Source organism: Trachymyrmex septentrionalis, unplaced genomic scaffold, assembly GCF_001594115.1.
Source record: "Trachymyrmex septentrionalis isolate Tsep2-gDNA-1 unplaced genomic scaffold, Tsep1.0 scaffold83, whole genome shotgun sequence".
Taxonomy (NCBI): domain Eukaryota; kingdom Metazoa; phylum Arthropoda; class Insecta; order Hymenoptera; family Formicidae; genus Trachymyrmex; species Trachymyrmex septentrionalis.
In genome coordinates, this window is record NW_017306018.1 from 104,442 (window position 1) to 130,222 (window position 25,781).

General features: G+C 30.5%; 1 protein-coding gene across 5 annotated transcripts in view; it reads left to right on the plus strand.

Annotated features, from left to right (window-relative positions):
- LOC108755070 (potassium voltage-gated channel protein Shal) overlaps positions 1-25,781 on the plus strand; it is a 98,884-nt gene that overhangs the window by 61,510 nt on the left and 11,593 nt on the right. For 2 of the 5 annotated variants that reach the window (XM_018497830.1, XM_018497825.1), the window contains exon 4: positions 5,579-5,731. In XM_018497830.1, coding sequence (XP_018353332.1) covers positions 5,579-5,731 — 153 coding nt within the window. Of the gene's footprint in view, positions 1-5,578; positions 5,732-21,122; positions 21,174-25,239; positions 25,508-25,781 lie in introns of those variants that run through there. The other 3 variants (XM_018497826.1, XM_018497827.1, XM_018497831.1) reach the window with 3 other exon arrangements.

Genomic DNA, 25,781 nt, shown 5'->3' on the forward strand with positions numbered 1-25,781 from the left:
GATCCAGTACTGAACTTAAGTTATTTCAAACGCGGAATAAATATATAGATTAAATTATACGATTAATATTGATTTTAATATCATATCTAAAATATCTTTGATATATTTCGCGTAATTTAATTTTACTAACGCAAATGGTTGTATTGCAAACGTATTATATTTCATGCGTTTGCTATTTGATAAGAATTTGTACGATTTTTACTTTTGACGTTATAATTTAACGTGGCTGCAGTACTGAATGAGGATTCTTAAAATCAGATTATGTAGAAAAATGGATGAATGTTAAAAGTAAAATGACACGCAGAGAGGTGTGTACACGTCGCTCAAAAATCTGAATCTCGGGATTCATATTTCATGTTAATTGTTCATCCATCAGTAACAGGGATTGGTAAAAATTTCGAGGAATCGATCGGCATATCACACTGGCGTATTCGACTCATCCATCTTTCCGTGATACCGTCATTAACGGCGCTCCCTTTCGCGTGATATCCGCGCATACAATGCGATATGTGCAGGAGTGTACTATAACATCTCACTTGAGAAAATAAGAGGAGGTGACGTCTTTTATTGGACAGATCTCGCTCTTGTGAAAGCTTTTTGTTTTACCCTTATGCTTAATTACCCTCCGAGAACACGGCGAGACGCGATAAGGACTAGTCTAATCTGACCTTTATGTAGATAGCAGGAAAGATCTTTGCCAATGGAATACAGACTGGCTTTGGATAAATAATTTACAAAATATATTGGACAGAGAGTAATAGAAGCTATTTAAAATCTTGAATCTCTTGAGTTTACAGAAATCATATAACAAGGAAGAATTTATTTTACATATATTTATTGGTATGGTTTATTATTTTATAATTTATGCATAACATTCGATTCCAAAATAAAATTAAGTACTTGTTAAATACTAGTTAAGGCTAATTATTTACAGAGAGAGTGTCCTGAATTTAAATGTCAAAACTTCAGGAGTGCGTAAGGAATCGATAACTAAGAATAATGTTCCTGGAGAGATGCTCGTTTTTACTTTATTTTGTAGAAAATCGCAATTATAAATGTTTACTTATTAATATTATTTAGGAAAGTATCCTGGATGTCAAAAATGTCTACCTTTATTGTTTATAGTTTTTCAATTCTTTAAACTTTTTGGGAGAATAATTTACTTTTCTTGATTAACGTCAAAGAATTTCGATATGTTTTTCTTAATTTCTATTTTGTAAATCAATTCTTATTAATTTATAAAACATTTTATTTTGGATTTTTTTTACGAAAAAATATAAATAGTTTAAATAATTTAAATATGTTGTGTTTAGATCTTTTTATTGAAAGATGTTAAGTAGAAAAGATCGTATCATATGAATTGTATCCTGTAACTATTTCTATCTCTGATTTATCGCTATATTTAATAAATTTCCATGGGTTAAAAATTGACGACAATCTGCATACAATAGATCTCACTATTCTAAACATCGGACTCAATTAATTCTCGTACGTCGGAAAAATAACAAATAAATAATGAACTCTATTTTACAAATCTGACATAATATTTCAAACTACCAGCACAATATTATGTTATAAATTTGTTTAATCCACTCATGCTTTGAGAATGGAGGATAACAGAGAAAGAATAACTTTTTTATGACCGTTTGGGGATCGTTTTATTTCTATATTTTCTTATTTTTTTTTATAGAGAAAATTAACGTAATAACGATAGTTTAGACTCAAAGCAGAATGTTATTGATGACTCAATTCTGAATTAGCTTTTAAATGATTAAAGCATAAATGACAATGATTTTATAACAATATGAATAAAGGTTTTATTAACTTTATTTCACAATGTACTAATTTTTTTTAATTATAATATCATTATTATGATAATTTTCAGATTCTATGAAGAAAAATTCATAAAAAATGTAGAAATAAAACAATCTTTGAATGTGATGAAAGGAAAATTGTACTTTCTTTTTACATGTTTTTCGAGTTATTTATATGATATATCATTTATTAGCCATTGATATATCATATTTTTATATTAGCTGAAGCAAACTTAGAATTAATCAAGTCAAAATATTTCGCTTTAGTGGTATAATTTAGATATACATATATATATATTTTAATACTATAACATCTCATTATTGCTCATTCTGTTGGCCTTTAGTTTCTTTCATTTTTAAATAGTTTAAATTTGAATAATCCGTATTGTGAAACCGTTCGAGTAAATGTTGCGGCATAAATCATAAACGATAATCCCACATTGTTTCTTATATAAATTACGGAAGTCTTCCGAGGAATTAGAATACGTTGGTTCAAACGATGAAGGCTTTACGAGGACAAATCGCGTATCTCTAAAAGGTCTATGTTGAAATACGGACAGTCTCTCGTGAGTAATCCTGTAGTTTTCCAAGATCGAGTTCGTTTAAGTGCGAGCCATCTGTAGCTTTGAAAGTCATGCATGACTCTTTAGGGAATTCTTTGAAAAGCTGATAAAGCATCTATGATGCGATACTTTCTTTTTGTAACTGTGGCACACAACACTTTATGTCGACATGATAAGCCCATAAAAGTTGTTTGCATTTCTCTCTTTTTTATTATATTAATGCTACACAGTTTGCTGATTATTCAGTTCGCTATTTATTATTAAAGCATATAGAATTTTTGGTCATTTAATTAATATTCTATCTTCTTTTGTATTGTCAACGTATATTAATATACCAGGGAATCGGTATTACGCTTTTTATCTCTCATCAGTTTTGTACATAAATTTTATATATAAAATATATAAGTATATCCTGTCACATAACGCTATTATAAGATCGTTTTGCTAATCTAGCGAAACGATCTTATAATGATTACACAGTATATATAGTAGCGTAGAATCTACTAATTATGCAAACGGTGAGGGAACAGTTATCGCGGCCGTCGTGACAGTGATCGTCATCTATCCCATGGCAAAAGCTTTTGCCAGTTCAGCCGGACCTCGTCGAGTTCTTCGAGCGCATTTATCGCAAAAGAGATCAAGGCTCACTGCTCCATTCCGTTCACGAGCAATATCCCTTCTTGCAGCATCCAAGAACGCGACATTCATTCAAGTGACATTGAGATCACTCGATAATCTCTCGCTTCCAAATTCCCGCAGGATTTCTTCAAGACATCCTGTTTTTTATGTAGATTACAAAATTTCACGTACATATTTACGCATATACTTTTTCGTATCTATATCTAAACTTTTTTAATAATTTCAATTTTTTAATAAAACAATAATAATAGATTGCGTAAAATAAATATATAAAATAAAAAATATACAATGAAGTAATAAAAGAGAAGAAAGGAATCAGAGCGAAAAATATTGAAACACAAGATTTCAGAAATTCAGAACAGAATACTCTTTTTTCGTATAAAATTGCGTTTTGTGTTTATATGCACATTTTCTTTCCAAAAAGCGCGAATTACTTTTCCAAGTAGCATTTTAGTACCATTCGATAAACAATATGCGAAAAATTAAATTATAAAGAAAGATTCTATTAAAAAGTATAGAAATATGTTTGATTAATACAAATTATATGGCCTAGCTAACACTAAATATTCCTGAAATATTTGTAAAATGTTCCAAATATCTCAAAATAACATTCAAAGAATATCCCAGAATATTTTGAAATATTTATGGAATGTAAGAGCAACATTCAAATAATCGTTAAAAATTCTATTCATACATTACATATTCGGAGAATGTTCTATATATATTTGGCAACACTAAAATTTTTCTAGAATTTCTAGATTCAGAGAACACATTAAATTAATTTTTAAATGAAACTTTATTATCAAAAATACATTTTTTAATTTTTACTTTGGAGCTCAATTCACAAGCGAAATGCTGCTCTTCATATTCTTTTCCAAATGATTCTTATATTTACGAGTTAATGCATCTCTGCCGCGGTTCTCTGTTGACGTACTGCTTGCGAGTGATTGAGTGATTTTCGTGATGTATACAAGAAATGTTCATATAATATTCTAAAAGTTTCATTAATATTTGAAAATTTTGTGAATATATTTTGAATATACGGCACATTGAAAATATAATACGAATTGAACTTTTCGTAAATGATTAGCTGGGGAGATTTTGATAGAAGCCTAATTATTATTAACGCTAAATCAATTTACTTGATAGGTAAACGTTGAGGTAATAATAGGTATTATTATTTCTTTCATTTGAGTTAAGCTTATTCATGTGATAATGTATGAGCAGTAATTAGAACATTAGCCATTGTAATTAATGCCACCTCAAATTAATGTAAAATATATGTATACGACGTAATTCAAGCGGAAGTTCATAGAACCGCGGACGAAATACAAGTGTGAAATAGTTTAACAGAGTAACAGCAGAAAGGCCAACGCTGCTTCCTCGTTTCAGTTTAATTTGGATTAACCAGCAACTTCGTACATAGATTAAGCAATACATGGTCGACCAAACTTGGGTCAGTGACGACAACGCGTTGAGAAATTCTTTTCAGCTTTGCTGCATCCTGGCGTAGCATTGTGGATTAATTAATTAGTTAGCTGTAGCGAGAAATTATTATTTGTTAGAAATTAAAATTTAATGAAAAATACGTTAGCGAAGTTTTATATTAAAGGGAATTTTTATTACATTGTTAGGAAAATGCGAAATGTGATTATGCTGAAAGCTTGCTAATATATTCGTGATGTAATGCAGTGCTTTATGTGCAATTAGGCGATTCATCATTTTGCTTTTACGATAAGCAATTTTCAAAGATAAAATAATTTATAATTAATTATATAATAGTTCTAATATAGTTAGTTAAAATCATGTGATAAACGTATAGATGTGTTTTCGTTATAACACACTCGAGAACATACTGATTTCTCCCATTGTAGATAAATATGATATTGACAAAATAATATTGCTTTTTCATCGTTTTTTCAGCAATAAATATTTTAACGAAAGTATTTTCCATGTCTCATCTTGCATGGCTCAAGTAAAGCTTTCCAGTAACACGACATGTCCTAATTATTATATCCCACTTGAGAATTGATAGTATCTTCAGTTTTGCAATTCCTTGTCTTTTTTTTCTTGTAAGACGAATGGAACCAGAAGGATTCTATACGTCATAGTTTTTCTTATTACGTTCTACCCAATTAGTCTTTTCGTTATTCTTGGTTGCTCTACTCATTGTCGACGGCATATAGATTTTTTTAGCATCTACATCAAAAACTTTAGTACTCTTCTTTTCAATTCTTACACATATACACACAAATATACATTTAATTTATCTTTGTTCATTCTTTGTTTTCTCTTTTTCCTTTTTTCTATATTTTTTTTTAATTTATCGTATATTTGTTTTGTCTTTTAACTTTAACTTATACTTTAACTTATAATTAGTCTTTTTATTTTTCCATCTAGTTCACTTTTTACATTTGTTATCTGAACCTTTCACAGTTCAATGAATACCGTCATTAACGTCCTATACAGGATGGTTCTTCTCTTCAGCATTTCACATCTCCAATACTCTCAAACAGATGAAACTTTCTCGCCTAAAAGCTCCGTCTGTTATTGTTTTTCCAGGACCGCGAATTCGTGGAGATGGAAGTGCCGTACAACGGCGCTCCGAAGAGACCGGGCTCGCCATCGCCCCTGACCTCCCCCGCGCACAGCACTGCCTCCAGGGGCGGCCTGCTGCAGTCCTGCTGCGGGCGCTGCTACCCCCAACGTTACCAGGTACGCGGTCGACGTATACTCGCCTCGAATACCTCCATAAACGAGACCGCGCCCTCGTCCTCCTCCCATTCTCACCAATCGCAACCCGGTCGGTCGCATTATCAGCCAGCCCCGGTCGACCCGGCGACCGTGCCGAACGTCGTGTTCAACGTGCCAGGCGACGCCGACCGGCAGCGTCGCCAGGGCGCGAGCTCGTCCAGCCCGTACAACGAGACGAGAGTGTGAGCCGGGGTAAGGACTGTCGACGCGATCTTAATTATTTGGCGAGAGAATCCACATTCGGAATCGATTGCCGGTTATGAAACCGCATCGCAGTGCAACCCGGTCGACCTCATCAAATTCTAGACTGTCGATTGGGATTCTTGTTCTTCGGCGATGCTGGTTATCTTTGTCGGGTTTTCAACAGATTCGATAATCTAACATAACATTTTTTGATGGGAACAACAAATAATATTGCGAATTTGGTATCCGTAATGTATACTTCAGTGTATACTTCTTGTTGAAATTAATCACTTCATGCGCGACGAAAGTATTATTTCTAAGCTCTTTAACTAGTGGCAAAACGAATCGACCTTCTCACGCCAGAGAGAATTAAGTTGATACAAGAATGCAACTCGCACAAGGTTGACTAGGATTGCAGTCACATCGCGAATAAGGAATCTTAATTAAATGAACGTCTTCTCAAGGAGTGTTTAATTCGGATACGACACTTTTAATCGTCGCCACTAATGGAAAGCAGCTGTTTCCAACTGAATGAACAGTTTAACGGCCGGCAGCCAGTTGTCTCTTCTAATTCTTGATCCCTCAGGGTCGCTCTAGTCGCTCTCAAGTCAAAATTTACGATTATCTAAGGTTTCTGGTGACAAAGATTAACTACAATGCGTATCGCATATGGAGAACAAGACTATATATTATACTTTGTCTTTCTTTGCAGAGTACCAAAGCTACTTTATCTTGGTTTCTGTCATTGGTACAAAGTGCAGTTTCTCTTCTGATGAGAATATTAATTAATTGTTTTTTCTGTAACGTTTATTCTTCAGCGCGCTTAACTTTCTTGGAGATTAAATCGTAGATCTAAAGGAATTAATATGAAACTGATGGAGTTATCTCTCTCTCATTCAGGTCAAATCTTTCAATTCTCAAGATAAAGACAAGGACAAAATAATATTTCGTTGAAGGCAAGAATGGTTAATTATCTACATAAATTGAATTATAATTAATTAGCAGGTAGTCCACGATGGTTGCGTTAAATGAAAAAATTGTCGTTTATATTTTTACTTAGAATTTTATTAAATTATGTCATGCCAAATCAAGATGCATTCATATTTTATTTTTTTTAAATAAGAGATTGTTAAAAATTTTTATCCTATTATAAAATGATTATCAAAAAATTATGCACGTATTTAGATGAATATATTTTTTTATATAATTAACTTATTTCGAAGATTAATTTATGTATAATATTATTTATTTTAAAGAGTATGATTGTATAAATATTTTTAAGAGCTCTAATCTTTTATCCGAATAGCATTAAGTTTGTGAGAATTTTGTATATTATTTTTATAATATATTACACGATATGATAATGAAAAACAAAATTTCTCTTAAATGATGAAAGTCCAAATTCGAAAGATGTAAAAATGGTATAGATAAGGGAAGTTGAAGGTTAGATCGGATATAATCGAATTTATCTTATTTGCTCTTATAGATCATAAATTGAAGTTGAGAAAGTTAATTCTAGAGATAAACTCCAATTGTCGAAGAAGATTTATAAGTTTGATTTGTGTTGTCTCTCTCCAGCACTGCCGCCGTACGAATTTTGAACTGGTACTCTTAGGAATTAGATGCTAATCTTGATAATTTTATCGCCATTTTAATCACTATAGGAGCGCTGCAATTAACTGAATCGCCGATGTTTCGCTTACTTAATTTCCGGAGATTTATCGCTGATAATGTCCAGATTGGCAGACCAATGAGGTGTTAAACATGTGAGCGTTCTGTTCCGCTACATTACTATTGATTAATTTGTATGATTGCTCAGGTACGCGTTGACCGTAGAATCTTGTCCCATACATTAATCGTGACTTTAGTATTTTAACGTAGATAACTCAATATCTAAAAAGCATCCCAATATCTAAAAAGACTACTCATAATAATTACTATCTCCTTACCAAATTCTAAATCGATGAATTATAAGGATAGAATAATGCACTAAACTATTTGCTCTCCTCGTAATTGTTTCCATTTCTTAATATAATATATTATTTACATCAGTCCGCGGGTCCCATAATATTATTTAGAAACAAAAAATAAATTAAATCATCAGTAATTTTATCATCTTTTGATATTAATTTTAATATTAATTTAACATTAATATATTCTTTCGCATGATTGATTTAACGCTTTATATCATTTGGGAATATAATTTATAATATCATGTATTAAATAATTTATATTATGTAAAAAATATTTATTTTATGTTTTTTTTTTGACTTATCATGCTAAATGTGATTTAAATATAGAAAAATTTATACATCTAAGGAAATTATCTCGATCGGATTTGTTACATTGAAAGTACATTTATGTTTTCTGATTGCAATTTTTAATTTTCTTGAGTATATTTTTGTTTTTATTCTCGTCGAGTTTTGCTTGTTTAAGACTTGATCGTTTCGAATATCTTGTGAGATGGAATAAAACGGTCTGTTTTCTTTTGTAATTTTCTTGACTTTTTTCTACACTACATCATCTGTTTTCATTTCATCACTCTGAGTGATAGTTACGGAATACCGCGCAAAGAAAATAAAGTCGTCTTGCTAGATCTTTATACAAGAATCTTACAGTTGCATGCGTTCCTTTGGAATATTTTTTTAAGGATTGCGGAAAGTCATTATGTGATTATTTGAACGTTAAAATTTCTTTACTTTTCCACCTGTTTGATAGCTATAGCTAGATTATGTGGCAATAATTACATATCGGTAATATTTATGAATGAAATGTGATTAATTCTCATATTTTTAATGATACGTTATATCAATGATTGATACTTATATCATTGAGAGGAGTTTATATTGAATATTTTATTATTAAACTATCTCTCGATGTTTATGTGGCATATAAATGGGATTTCGAATGAATATTTTTCAATTTTTGAGCAATTTATTGAAGAGATTTTCACTTTTTTTGTATCAAACACAGATGTTTATACTAGTACTAGATCACTAATTTCGACTAAGTGCTGCAAATGGCCGGATTTCCGATTGATTAAAAAAAATGACCACTCCAATTATTTGGCACACACATGTACAAAACATACATATCGTACATATCAGGATTGATTAAGTTAATACACTTTTTAAAGCTAAATTAAGCTAAAGTTAACGATTTATAAAATTAATTTTGTTAAGTTTAAAATGGAACGAACAAAAAACTAATACAGTTGAAATTACGATAAGATTTAATTTATTTAAGTTAAATAAATAGTTAATTCTGAGAAACCTTACTTCTATTAAACCAGAATATTCAACTTTTTCTTAAAATCAGATTATTTTAAATAACAAAACAATTACAGTACAGATAATCAGATAAATTATATAAGATATTTTATATGTGTAAATTACATGAAATAACAAAGACATTTTTTGTATAATAAAAAACTGATTGTTAGTATTTTTACATAGGTATCTTTATATTTATATTATAATAGAAAAATAAATTGTAATTATTAAGAATGTAAGTAATGTTGTATGTACTCTTCTTCGTGTTGTTTGCTTGCACGTGCTTTGAAAATTATATATAAATAAAAAATTCTTATTCTTCCTTTATCGCTCATTAAGTAAAACAAGGATAGCATTACACACTGATAGCGTTTTTTAAATGCAAATTTAATTCACATTCATTTTTGTGTACTACCAACTATCTACTACGACCGTCGCGCCCATCAAATAATCATTGAGCTTTTTTTAAACTAATTCTCTAATGTTTAATATTTTACAAAAAATAAAATTAGCATTTTTAAAGAGATAAAGAGTACTTAAAAAAAGTTGATACATAAAAATTTTAAAGTAAATTATGTTAGAAAAATTAATTCATTAAAAATTCATTTAAAATTGACTAAATTAAGTTAGATGTTATCAATGTTTTAACTTTTTATGTAACTTGTAACTTATTAACTAATTACTACTACCCAATGCTGATACATGCATTACATATAACACATGTATATCGTCATTTTCTTGGCTCAAAGTAAGCAGTCCATTTCTAGTATAAATCTGTGATATCAAAGATGAAAAGCCGAGACAAATTTCAGAAATAAAATCGTATTATTCAGCGCATACCGATAGTAACGTTCGATAGCTCGGTAGAAATCTACGTTCAAATCGATCTTCATGTAATCGAAGCTGGTATTAACGAAAATGAGAAGTGATGAACAGCTCAATCGACCGACAAATTGAGGACGAAACATTGTCGAAATCCCATTAACAAATGCTTCTGATGTTTCAACTTTTATTTTTCATGATTTTGCCGTTTTATTTTTTCGTTCTGATTCTACTAATTTTTGGTTAATCCGTAATTTACGAATGTTTTAATTTACGAATAGGTTTCAAATTCTCATTATATACATACATTTTACACTTGTAAAATATTGACGGCAATTTTAAATGAGAATATTAGATTAATTATAATTTTTTAATATTTAAGTTCAAGAATTATTTGATCTAAAATTTTTTATTTTTATTGCTTAAAATTATTAAATTTTAAACTTTTTAAAATTTATTTACATCTCTCTTAAAACGGATGATTATTATTGTATTTTAAAGATTAGCAATATTGCTTAAAATATGCTTATATAAGATGTGTTCCGCTTTAGGCTTACAAAGCTTGTTTGTTAGTATCTTTTGTTAGTATCTTGTTTGTTCTTGTTTTGTCTTGAAGAATACTATTTTTTGTTAAAAATATTATTGTCTTCTGTTAAAATCTTCTAAATTTTATGGGAGTTCAATTTGGAGCACACTTCTTTTTCTCTTACGTTGTAGATCCACAAAGAATCTCGATAGGCCTTTATCTTCCACTGATGTAGAATTTACGAGCAAAATCACTCTTTTTCTCTTATTCAAATTAGGGACACGCACAATCTTTACTTTATAATTTCAATAAAAAGATTCAATAATTATTACGTCTTATTTAATTTTAATTGAACATTTTATTGAATTTATATTTATATTACAATAGTTATAACTGTTATACTTATACATATATTAACTTTGTATTTTTTACATATTATATTAATTTATTATATTAATTTGCCTTTTTTCAGGTAACACACACAGTAGACACAAATTTTAGATTCATTAAATTAATCTTTTTAAATTATGTTTATATGATTAATGATTAATAATTATTAATAATTATACTAAAGTACAATTAATTAATAATTATTGAATACACTTAATTAAATCGCAAAGAAATCATGAAATAAACAAAAAAGGAACAAAATACGAGGATTGCATCGTTGTGCTTAGATCCTAGGGGGATCCAGATCTGATATAGAATCGATCCGTCTTCCAGAGAAACTGTCAACCCCCATCTCTGGCGGAGTATGTCTCTTCGCAGCCTCGTGTCCTATGTCTTCCATTTTTAGATTAACTTGACATATATTACCGCATTGAGTCCCTGCCCCGAGCTCGCGCCCGTCCCCACTCTCGTCTGATAATCGCTTGTATTAATAATCCGTAACTCGATCTATATAATTCTTGTTCCATTAAAATCTACCGAACTCCGCCTAACGCGAGTACACCATACCGAAAGTTCAACCGCAAACTCGATCCGGTGTGGTTCGATTCACGAACGGGCAGCCAATCGATATGCTGTGACAAATCTAGCTCGTATTTTATTATTCATAAAAATCATAATTCCTATTTTTGCGAACATGGTGGCATAACGTATTTTAGTTTGATCGAAATGCGAAGCGTTTTATTTTGTGAATCGATTATATTTAATTATTATATATTATTAATTAACTTGAATAAAAATGTGAATAAAATCTTCACTTTACTCGCAATTTGTGAATTATGCGCAAAATGATCTTAGAATCTTCAATTTCATAATCGAATAAAAATTTATAAAAATTTCGATAACTGTTTAGAAATTTGTACTTGTTGCGATTGTATTCTTATTGGCTTTAATATAAGAAATGTATTCATTTGTGTGATACGTTTCTAATTCTGAGATAAATCATATAACAACTAACTTATGATCTTTGAGGTAACAATTAATGTAATTATTGTATTTTAATAATTTTTTTGATGGTGACGATTTATATTTAAATTCTAAAATAAGGATTTTAGTTTCGCATTTCGATCTACAATCTACGTGACATTAATAATCGCTATTAGAGCTGGAAGTCGTGAATTGACGATCCATGAACAATATCTCAGCAATGACGTAATCATTGCTGAGATATTTATTCCGAAAGTGGCGGAAAATTATATATAAAATTTCGGAACTTTTCTTGAACTAACGTGGCGATATTTGTCATGAATAAAAGAACGAAGTTTCGAGATTAAAATCTTCCAGAGATGGCAAAAGGTTGATCAATATGTGTGAGATTTTCTGCCCAAAACTAGCTATAAGATGAACGAACTCTTTCTTTGTTGGTAAGAGAACTTGATGATAACGAAAAAGCGTTCGAATTATTACGATTAATTACCGATCGACAGCGATAATGCAATCGATAACAATGTAGGAGCTCGCCCGGTGCGAGATGTATATACATATAAATAACATCCATTAGCGCAAGTCGTTCCATTGAAACGTCGAAGATTGGCTTGCGTTAAAAATTAAACAAAACGTTTCAATTTCAATGTTTCACTTTCGTACGACTTTAATTTCTCTCATAATTCATAATCTTCTTTTGCAGAAAAATGGCAATCTGTAAGTTTAAAATTATATCATCCAATATCAACAATATCATTATATATCAATTATATCAACAATATCATCCAATTGGAAGAACTTTTCTTCTTTTTATTGTCTGATGATTATTGTCTTATTCCAGAACAAATTAAAAATTGTTTGTCAATTTTATTAACAGTCTCGAGAACAATATCGTTTTGATATTTTTTAAATATAAAATATTAATAGATTGCTAGAATGAAAGCAATTAATTAAAATTATGTTATTAATTAAAATTCTATAAAATTCACTTTTATTATTTCTTCAAGTTGACAATATGGATTGTTATTATTGTGAGGCATTTCATTGCGATGTTATTGATTAATCGGATATCATACGGATATCTTTTGATATCAAATAGATTTCATTTCCGATTATTTCCCAATTTATATGACGCACGCCAGTCTGGTATAGTTTCCCCGTTATGATCGATTTACGGGGAAATACGCACATCCTTTATTTGTTTATTTTTCTATGTTGAGATCCGTATCGACGTCATTCATTCGTCATGCAATCGAGATTTTATGATTAAGAGTTGATCGGGAGCTAGCGTGTGATTGTCAGGAGGAAATAAAACTAAGATGTGTTATGACTTCCTGAATATATACATCTTTATCTGAATTTTTGTCACATATTTAAGTAGTTTATTATTGGTATTTCTATTTTTTACAATTTTTTTTTTTGAAATCTTGTATTTCACTATTTTAAGAATTCTTCTTTTGTGATATTATATTACGTTAAGATTATATATGTTTATATGCAAATTGTATTAATAATACGCATGCGAAGCTTTCGATCAGCTCTTGACTTTATTATATTTTAGTTAGCTACAAAATACTTGCCACATTCCAGAAACGGTATGTTATTTTCGATAATGTGATTATTTTTTCCCACGTATTGCGGCCTAAGCGTGACATAATGAAATCAAATCAGCAGAATCAAGGAAATAAAGAAACTGAGATTTTTTTAGTAAATTCCTTCATATATTCCTCATACGACTTTTTTTTAGAACAAATATAAATATCGCATGTTTTATACGAAGATTTCAATTAGAACTAAAATTAGTATGAAAATGTTTTAATATTCGTTTCACACAAAATGCAACTTTGATAAATATTTCATAAAAGTTTTCTTCGATTATAAAGTGCAAAATGAAAGAAAGTGAATTTGTTTTGTATATTTTGCAGTAATATACAACATACGTTCGTAATACATGTAGATTTTATATGAAATAAAATATGTGATATTTATATTTTGCATGAGGTTTTTTATTAATGCAAAACATAAAAATTATGATGTATTTTAAATACATTTTCGTGCGCGTGCGCGCAATTTATAATATTAATACGATTTAATTTTTATTAATAGCATTATTTAAGTTATATCAAAGAGAAAGAGACTAATATTTTTATTTTTTTTATAAATATTTAAAATAAACGGTTATTATGTTGTATACAGTTATATTGTATAGTACAAGAGAGGGATAACATATAAAAGTTATTTATTGAGTTGGGGAAGTGTCTGTGAAGTTAGCACGGCTTTTAATAATTTTTAAAAAATAATGATTGTTTCGGAAGCACTTTTCATTTGTTTTACTGTTCTTTTAAAAATAACAAAATGTTCTGCATTTTTAATATCAAAAATAAAGAAATGCCGTGCTAATTTCACGTTCTAGCACAACTTTTCTAAATTACTAGATGCCATCGAAAATTACGACATCAAGTGTTCCCGTTTTTTTAAAACTAGATTGATTATTATATGACGTTTCAGGACGACATTCCAACAATCAATAATTTGTACACATTAGAACTCCAAAACGTGTCGAGCCGATAATTAACGTGAAGTTATAGCATGGCATTTCTTTAATGTTGATTTTTAAAAAATTTATTTTTAATATTAAAAATGTAGAACATTTTGTTATTTTTGAAAGAACAGTAAAACAAATGAAAAGTGCTACCGGAACAATTATTATTTTTTGAAAATTAATAAAATGCCGTGTTAATTTCACAGACATGTTGGGGAAAGGGATAAGAATCGATACCGGTAATTACGATGGGCAATTATTAGTGTGAAATAGTGGAAAATGTTAGTCGGGCAGCGAGCCAAAAATAAACGTTTGACAAGAAAATCGCTCTCTATATGCGCGAGTTTGCACGAGTTTTTACAAGTCACTGTATATAACCGCGTGTGGTCATCCTTGCACAATTATCGACAAGTTGATACAACAACCCTGACCTTAAAGTTATGCCACGTGATATGTAGCGCATAAGACAGAGAAGTAGGTTCGATTTTCGCTATATGTTCTTTTATAATGCAGCATTTACATCGCAACTATCATTGTGATATAAGCATCTATGGGAAAATTAATCCGTTATAAAATATATATAGTGCCTTTGAGAGAGAAGAACCAATTTTTCAACTAAATAAATCTGCATTGTCCTGCGAGTCAAAATTGATAAACAAAGAAGCAATAAGTTAATATACTAATATATTAAAATTAAGAATTTGCATATTAACAAATACTAAATCATAGCTTATTATACATTAAATTTAAAATTTTATATGATTAATATGAGTAATTAATTGGATTTAGATGCACATTATATACATTACTTACATACATTTCAGAATTTACACTCCTTCCGACATGTATTGACTTATTTAACATATTTTGTAAAGATAATTTCTTGTTAAATTAAAGGAAAAGTGGAACAATTATCAGAAGAATCAGAAGATTTTAGTATTAACTTAGGAAACGAGATGCATTCTAATGCGCTATTTTGTGCAGAGGAATCATTTTCCTCAGTTATGCCTTTATTATGGAAATAATGTATTTATAGTCTCAAATGCATCACGCGATGCGCGACGTGTATAATTAGAGATTAAATTTATGCAAAGACAATTACATATGCATATCAAGAGGCACGTGAAACTTAACGAAACAGACTTGTCAGTTTATCGATAATTAGAGCGTTCATTGTCATCATGTTATATATGACGTATTATACATATTATAATTTTTTTTGTCTTTTTATATCTTTCTTTATCAGTATCGATCATATTACGTTATGCGCTTGCATACATAGGTATATGATTTTTTAATTTTCAATGGCAATACAGAGTCCAAACAGAAACGAGCAATTCAAACGTTGGCGAACAACATTTTGAGCGTTCAACAGATTTATTCGTACTCGATACCTCGGCGAAATTGATACGATCGCGATTATTTATACAGTTTGCAATCGCAGGTTGCATACAAGTTGCGTGCGGCTTGCATATCTATGCGGCATGCAGTTTGTATACGTTGAATGGCAAGTGGCATACCCACGTTGCAAAACGATGATCGATCGGTTGGTACAACCCGCACGTAACCACGTATACACAGAAATACATGCATTGCGAATGCACATCGTGTCAGAAGCGCACGTGTACACAAGTCTGATCGACAAATTAATTTTAATTGCAGTAATGTCAGCGATAACAATTCAATATCACGGCGACTAGTTTCGATGTTAAGGAAATTGCTTTATGAGTAATAGCGTCGGCGGACGGAAAATAGTCCAATTAATTAATATTGCGTTCTAATTTACAAAGAAAGATTCAGATTTTGGAAAGTTTGATATTAAGATATAGAGCTTGATATCGTAAAAATAATATATGTTATTCAAGTATTAATAGTCTAAAAAAAGGATGGAGTTACAAGGTTTTAAAGTTTGTTATGGCTGCATGCGTGACGGATTTTGTAGCAAATGGCTCAGGCTCTTATTTTATAACTCTTAACGATAGTATCGATATATATTGTCGTTGTTTATGTTTTATGTGATAAAAAATTACGCAATTACAATATACAGACATTGTTATTAAGAGTTGCAAAATGAGACCTTAATTTGACTAAATTTGTCATAGTGTCTAACAAGGGAATCATCAGTGATTACAAACAATATTAGTTTCTTTATTTATTTATTTTTTTTCTATTAGATAATTAATATAAATAATATTGCGTAATTTTATATGATAATCTGTGAATCTGTAAAGAAATGTAGAAGATTTATTTCCTCAGTTTTATATATGCATTACTTTAATAAATATAAATGGCGCACTTGATATTCTTATAACTTGTTTAATTTTTATGATGATAGAAACTCAAAGTTAAGACAAATTTTTTAAAAATTGTACCTATTACTGAAAAATTTAAATACTATATCAAAGAGAAACTAGATCAAATTAAACTTACAGGAAGGATCGAAATTAGAGATCAAGATTTACTGGCCGAAGATTTTTTCGCATAGTTTAACATTAATTAAGCAAGCAAGATGTTCGCCGTTCCGCCAAGCATCGTCAATTTAATTGCTCGTAAAAAGTTTAAGAGATTCTGAAGACAGTTTTCCATCATCGCGAGCGCGACACGTGAATAATTCATCCGTTAAAATCTGTTTTCTTTCGTTCAGATTGCCTGTGGTAGCGTTTCAATTAAAGTAAAGCATTTTCGATCATCCACCCTTGCTAGTTAGGAAAACTCTCTTGTTGATCTTCTGTGTATATACGGAGGTAAAAAGAATGAGATGAAAAGAATAACAGGTATGAAGAATACATAAAGAGAACAGTGACCGTACTAACTCGCGAAGCTCCGTTTTACTTGAGCTTTTCTCTAATATCTGTCGCTTCATTTTTGCATTACTTTATTTTTGTTTTTTCTTCTAATCAATTCTCCGAAGAAATCCGTCGTAATATAAAATCGTCTGATCAAAATCGACACTTGACATATTTGCAACTTTTTGAATTATTGAAATATCAGTATTGCATTATATTTTTTATGTTCATTATATATGTAATAAAATATGCCTTTCTTTCTAATTAATCGAAGTAAAATATGTAACGCATAATATCAGTCTGTGTCAGCAATATTTTTTAATGAAATTAATACAATAATGGATACTCCCTGTCCATGAGTGCGTTCAAGGCATCTATATAATAGATTCTTCTACTATTCTCATATACTTAGAGACTGTCGATTAATTAAGGCTGACAGCATCAGATTGATAATTAGCCGCATCCGAGTCTATTAACGGTAACAATAAGCAACCGCATTATGTCTTGACTGTCCGCTATGAGCAATTCTCCGTCACGCGACGTAAAATATCGATTTAGTAATTCCGGCCTTTACATTGCTCTTTATGATTACAGACAATAACAAATAGTTAGCAACGAAATACGTTCTATTATATATTCCAATTTACGTGAAGCTTCGATTTCTAGAAGTATGCATAATTTGATGGTTTTAGAAATAAAAGCTACAGTTTAAAAATTAGTCATTGCGCTTTGATGAATTCAAACGTGGTAGGGATTATTCAGCATATAAGTATACATAACGAAGGAGTGTGAGATTTGAAAGACGTGGCCTCGTGTCTTTACATGAGTATTTTGCAACGCAAATTGCTGTTACACGTGCGATATAAGGCGCTATATATAAGCACAGAAAATTATGTGTGAGTTCATAAATCATAGAATCATATCCTGATATATCATATCCCACATACTCTATATAGCACGGATATCCAAGGGACGTTTTGAAAGACATCCTGAGAACGTCTCAATATCCTAAGAACGTTTCCAGGAAGATTTCTGGATGGATTTCTGGAATGGAGTGTGCTGTGTGTATGGGATGTTATTATAATATAAAATATAATTAGGATCGTGATCTATAATGAATATTAAATTTGATTTACAGCCCAATTTATTGTCATACCGTGTACAAAATAAAATGTTTTGACTGATTTAGTTCTTCTTCAGTTACTTGCTTATCTCGTTACTATATCATACTAACAGAAATTCTAACTAGAAGCAATTATATTCCAACAACGACATTCTTTACTTTGCGCGTTCTACAAAAGATAGATAATTTATATAAAACAATCAATTATTATTTGAATTATTATTGAAAACATAGTCACTATGAAGGAATTCAAATGATTGTTTTATATGAATTATTAATGTGCTAAAAGAATTGTGAGGCAGATTTCAAATTAACTGTTGGTTTTATAATTGTGACTTAACAAGATTCTCGACATCGATCGAAGAATCGTTTATTGAAATATTTTACATCACTAATATCGAGATACAAAATGACTAGGTAAATACATCTATCTTTTATAATATAAAATGCGCAAAATAAAGAATATAATTGTTAGGGATTCTAATTTTTTAATTTATGTTAGTACGGTATAGTAATGGAATTATAAGAAATATCGGTATATAATGCGAATAACTGAAAAGAAGAGAAGACTTACTAAGTAAGTTGAAATGTTTTACTTTACACGGTATGACAATAAATTAAGTTGTAATCTATAAAATTAATTTTTAATACTTATTGTAGGCTACACATTATATTTTGTCCCGATTATATTTTGCGTTGCAATTTTACAAGCTAAATTGTTTACATTGCTACTATAATCTTTATTTGAAAAAGATGTCCACAAGTTGTTGCAGTTAATAATTTGGTAATTATGTATAGTAGGGCTTTCCTACTATATATAGCTATTTTTCCGAATATTAATGTTTTTTTTTGCAATTTTAATAAAAATCTTTGTTGCGATTCTAACAGTGATAAACAATCGGGGAAGATTGAATAACTTACCTATTTTTTTAACTATTTATTTTCAGTATATTTTTTCGGATTTTTTGATATTATAAGTACAATATATATGGTCCTTAAAAAGGTCGATTTAGTCTTAAATATGATTAATATAATACGTATGCGTATATGTTTTACGTAATGGATTGAATCTTCGCTTAAAGATACAAATTATTTGCTTCAAAAATACATATTCTTTACTTTAGAACACAAATTCTCTGTTTTAAAAACACAAATTATTTTTTTGTATAATTTTTGTGTTTTTGAAGCAGAGAATTTTTGTATTTAAAGCAGAGAATTTGTGTTTTAAAACAGAGAATTTGTATAATTAAAGCAAAGATTAGTCGTTAGAATCATATGGATATCTCTATTGCAGAATTTTATTTTAAACAAAAATATCCGTATACCCAGAGTTATACTCAAAGATTTTATAAGATTCTTGAAATTGTTGCACTCGGTAGTAAGTTAAATCACAATGATGTAGTGAAATAGGCACAATAAATTACTATATTAGTTGTATTTAGAACTGAAATCGACCCTTTTAAGGGCTATAATAAATCTGTAATGTCTGAAGATGTGAAAAGTTGTACTGAAAATAAATAGTTAAATTTAGGTAGGTTACACTTTTTTTTTTGACTTCTCTCGATTGATTATTACTAAATTAAAATCGCAACAAAGATTTTTTCAAGACATAAAAATTCGGAAAAGACCGTATTGTAAATAATTACCAATCATTTTTAAGAATTATATTTTTAGAATTATTTTTGTTCAATTTTAGGATAGAAATTTTGAAAATATAGAAGATTTTAATTATTCTACCTCTTAGATAATAGTGATGTTACGTTAAAACAAAGTAGAATTTATTAGAAATATATATATATATATTCTTATAATTTTCTAAGGAATATTATGTTGAAATATACAATAAATTTACAATTGCTTCAATCTATGCTTGTATAAATAATGCAAAAATTTGAAGTTATTTGCTTTATGAATTTTTAAAAATTTTTTGCATGAAAACAATGATATTTCACTCTAAGGCGTAAATAGAGATCATAAAGACATTATAATACTTATTACTATTGAAAACATTGATTAATTACGCAATTATTATTAATTTTTTCCATGTTTTATTGTAAAAAAATATGTAATATTACATAAATAAGTAGAAATAAATTTTATATAATTTAGATGCAATCCGTTAAAAAAATATAAAAGAGCGTAAAGAAATCAAGTCGAAAAGTATTAAATGAAGGAATTTCTATAAAAAAACAAAGTATTTCTAATATAAGGACAAGACATGAAAATAATTTTTATATAACTTCGAAAGGGAGATTTTACCAGAAATAAATTCGAATCTTCATGAAAATTTCTTGTGTTTGCGGGTATGGGAATTCAATTAAGCTTTTCTCGCAAAAATTCGACACGTACAAATATCGTCAAACCGGAAAATGAAGATTCAAAGTCGACAAAAAATTTGACGCGACAGATTTACCGGTCTTCAACATCGGTCTTATCGTGACGTTGTAACATAGGTAACGCAGTATCGTTATCACGTGATTTTCGATCCTTTACTCCACGCAATTAATCATGATCACCGCAGGCGACTATCACTTTTTATGAAGACATTCGGAAGTTAATAGATCGTATCACGAGATTCGCGCATTAATATTTATACTTTTCTACTTCCGTTCCGCTCAAAAAGTCATCAGAACTCGCGTGGACGTTGGCGATGACGTCGCGTCAGATTAACCAGCGTATTATGCACGCTATAATGTAACACGAGTTGCTTTTATGAATAATGCATAGCCGAAGGAACAGCGGGAGCCTGTAGTGGAGCATCCACTTCAGATCAGCCAGGCAAGACAAAATTGAATCTTAAGTGTACGTTCTAAAAAGCTCCGTCAATCCACTATTCGTCGTTGACCCAGTAACGAGCACGGTCTCTTTTTTATCTTCGTCTCCGGCAGACTCTATTACTATTAATTGTTAATCGTATGACGACAGAGTCTAGCACGCTCGATTGAGTATTTTTAATTTAATATTATTCTTTGCTCCAAAACTTTGAACGAATTACCAAGTAATAAACTGTATAGTCTTTTTTAAATTTGAAAATGATGTTTTTAATAGTGTTATATATAAGTTTTTTTTAATAATGTGTACAATGTGATATAATAAGTTTGAGGTATATTAAATCTGATGGATATTTTTGCCTTGATTGATATCTGTTACGAAGTTAATTAATTTAAGATCTATCCTATTATTTGGAGCTGCATTGAGATTATCATCGAGCGTTATTAAATATGTTTGGTTAAAAATATTCGCTCGAGCGTGTCGAATTTCTTCCCCTATATATCAATTACATATCATTTAATTTATATGCAACACATATAATCGCGTAATGTATGATTACGACCCTGAATTTACGTTGTTGTGCGAACAATCGCCAGCCTGTACATATATATCGTACCAAATATCTTTGGCCCTGTAATTGCATGTTCAATCGCAGAATTGTTATTATTTCACATAAACGTCAAAGATAGTATTTATGTGCGCGTTACGTTTTGCTCATTTCTATCTCTAGTATTTCTAGTTACAATTATATTAAACGCATCAGATATAACATGATTATATAGATCGTCGCATAGTATTGCAAAATTGTAAATATTTTTGGGAGACTTTTTCTTTTTTATAATAATTTTCTTTTTATTTTGCGGTTTTACGATTATTTTCTATAGATTAAACGCAGGGAATGGAAAGTTACTTTTAAAGTTACAGTTATTCATTATCGAGCAGAAAAAGTAACGTGTTACCGTTATATATATATATATATATACTAGTTACTGATTTTTTAAAGTAACTCGTTATAGTTACCGTTATTTGAGAAACTGTAACTTTTCGTTACTTTTCCATTACTTTTTTAAAATCGACGATCAGCAATCACAGCGGATGGATGCCTAGAGGCTTTCTAGTCTCAAGCGCTATGAGTAGCTATGAGTGTCCAATCAAACTGTGTCCAATTATGTGCAAAGTAACGGCAAAAATAACTGTAAAATTTATTATCGTTATCAAAAAAAAATGTAATTACGTTACCATTACACTAAAAAAAAAGTAACGCAGTTACCAGTGAAGTTACCAAAAAAGTAACTTGTAACTGTAACTTCGTTACAAGTAACGAGTTACTTCCATTCGCTGGTTAAACATATTCGGATTTACTGTCGCGTATTAATTTTAGAAATTTAGGTTTCTTTCCACGATGCGCACTATACACTGCAGTATATTAGTTAGATGGTTACTTTACAACCTCGAGTTATTTCTTTGCAATCAACCACTTTCTCGCTCAGTTAATACCGATTTTGCGACATTCTGTATAATCGCCTTATGTATATGTATAACTATACCTGTGTATATGTATATATACTCTATATCAACCGCTTCTTTCCGGTTTGAAATCTTATCCCGTCACAGTGAGCAAGATTAATTAGGTATTATTCGTTATCCTGTCAAGCCGTGTCGATTACAGTTGGCCGGATGATTAATCGATGTGGAAATCGAGCGCTTTCCTCTTCGTTAATAACTTGCAAAGATTCTCCATCGCGTCTATTCAAGTTATGATTTTGCCGTTAATTCGCATTGATTGATTAATTGGCGCCTAACAGGTACGATGATCGACTATAAATACTATGACAGCATCGCGTTACAATATCAATCGATCATTATAAAAAATTCGCACGATTGTCAGGTCTGAACCAGGCAACGCGAAATTGGCAGCGTCAAAATTTTCAAAAACGTAAAATCTTTTTTTTATATTTGACACTAATGACGATTGGAAACACGAACGAAATTGTATTTTCGACTTTTATTAACGCGACGGTTTCCTAACACCACGTTTTTCAGTGTCTCTTTGTATTTGCAACACGTTTCCAATTATTACTGTTACTTTTTATTGGAAGCATATAACTTAATAAACATTGAAAATTATTTTCAAAATGTAATGCATTTCGAAAATAATTGTCAATGTGCATTGTAATTGCTTTTTCCAAACGTGATTATTTGATTGGAGCTCAAATTGTGTTTGGATACAGCAAACGGTAATTCACATGTGTATACATCTAATGATTGTTTATGTATTTTGTATCATAAACATACATTTGTGAAATGTTTTGTAGATAAAATATTTCTTCTTATTGTAAGGTAAGAATTAATAATGTACAGATCGTCTCTCTTTATTTCCCGACTTCGTCTTTTGTCTATCATTGATCGTTTCGTTGGTAGCACAAGGTGTATTCAATATGTGCACCTTTCTTATTTTCAGAGCACTTTGTATAAATGTATGTATTAATATTTATATGTGCATAATTATTAATTAATTAATCTCTATCTTACTTACTGTTTTTCGTAGGTAATCTTGAATTTCGTAATGAAACCTAATCTCTTGAATTCAAGAAAATATGTGAACGTGCGTGGTTTTATTCTCTCGTGCTGGAACACCCGGTTATCGCGATAGCAATTTGACGGGAAATAATTGCGCCGAAAATCACATTGTCTGCAGGGGCTCATTAGTTTTCCGCTTTGCTGATTTTACGCGGAAAACGTGCGATTCGCTTGAATACGAAATCGTCGCTCGTGCGCCTTCGCGCATGCATTTGGGCTCGAATTCGAATTATTTGACCCTTTGAGGGGATGTACCGCATCGACGTTTGTGAGTTAATTCGTTTTTGTCGGTGATGCGCGCGGTGTGCGCGTCACTTCGTCAATTTGCAGGCTTTCCCGGGGTTATTGGATCAGTCGAAACGCTATGAAGCCCATCGGTTTTTATGGTCAGTAATACGGTATATATGTTCCTTCGAAAATGGTTTAAATCAGATTTTATTACGCGCATCGAAAGGTTGAGCAAGGAAAATGAAAGAGTCGTGAAATATTAAAATATATATTACTGCTTGCGCGTACGTATATATAGATGAGTTTATAATATATTCATTGTGATTTATTGTCATGAATATAATATAGTAAAACTTATATATTGTTGAGATTGGTAATAATGAAAATTTTTAGAAAACAGAAATTGCAATGAGTACGGAAGAAGTATCTTCTAATAATATTCTTCATTCTTATTTAAATGTAACAATGCTTTATGGATAAGAGTGTTTTTCCTCTCAAGTAAAAGTAAATTTTCAATGATATACTTGCAATTGTTTGCTATTACATAGTGAAAAACTGTTTCAATTAAAATCGGGCTTTGTTAAAATTTTTGTATATAATTTTTAACATAACCGATTGTTAATTTAACATAATGTGATAATATTATTTGAATATTTTGTGTTAAATTGATATTTAACATTTTTTATTGTTAAAATAATATAATTTATGAGTAAATAAACAAACAATATAAAAATAATGTATTTTAAAACGTAAATTCTGAGATAAATTAATAAGATGTACGTGCTGATTTAACATATTATAAACATTTATTTTATTGAAGAAATATGTTTTCACAATTTGTTTCCAAATTATGTCACGGTCATACTTTTTGAGTTAATTTTTCACATATTTTAGTGTTATTTTTTGCATATTTATCTGTATTTTACCAGGAAGTAACAACGAATTTCGGAGGCTTATGTGTGATATCGATAATTTATATTAGCTCAACGTACTAAAGAGTCTCTAATTGCTTTTTAACTAAACAAAAATTATTTACGAAAGGTTCACGGTGCGAATAAAATTTAAGAAATATATAGTATTGTGGGGAAGAACATGGCGCGGTAGATTTTTATTATTAAAGCTTCATTACCACATCCATCCACACACACACATACATCGATCGTGAGAGTAGATGGAAGTTTAGGGAAGAAGTCCGTAGAAAGCATTAGCGTAGGCGTACCTAGCGTGCAACAATGTAGTGTGTGCTTGTGGTTGTGGATTTCAGCAGGCGTACAGTCAGTACATCCCGGCTACAAGGGCCCAAGTATCCGAGGCCCAGGGTGGGCAGACGGGGGTCGCCATGGATGGCACTTACCTCGTCGAGGCCTCGTTTTGAAAAATCCCCTCGCGCACTGTAAACGACACTAAATCCGAACCGGACCGAACAGAGAAAAAAAATAGCGAATAAACAAGTAATAAATGAAAATATGACACTCTATCGTGTCGCACAACGCATGAGCGATTACAGTCGAGAAATGCATTAGAGGATGCATGCATCGACACAAAGTTAATATGTGTAACGCGCTAGAAATTCGGAGATTTACGAACGAGAGCTGAAATACGCTCGTCTATCGACGTAAAGCAGATGCAATTTAGAATAACCGAAGTGAAGGTAAAAGATTTATGTATATAAATACATTTTTCTCTCCAACAGAGAGAAGGGAGAGAGAACGAGAAACAGAGAAAGCGGCAGATATATACGTATGAGTAATCGGGCGAGAAATTGAAGAGAGAGAGAGAGAGAGAGAGAGAGAGAGAGAGAGAGAG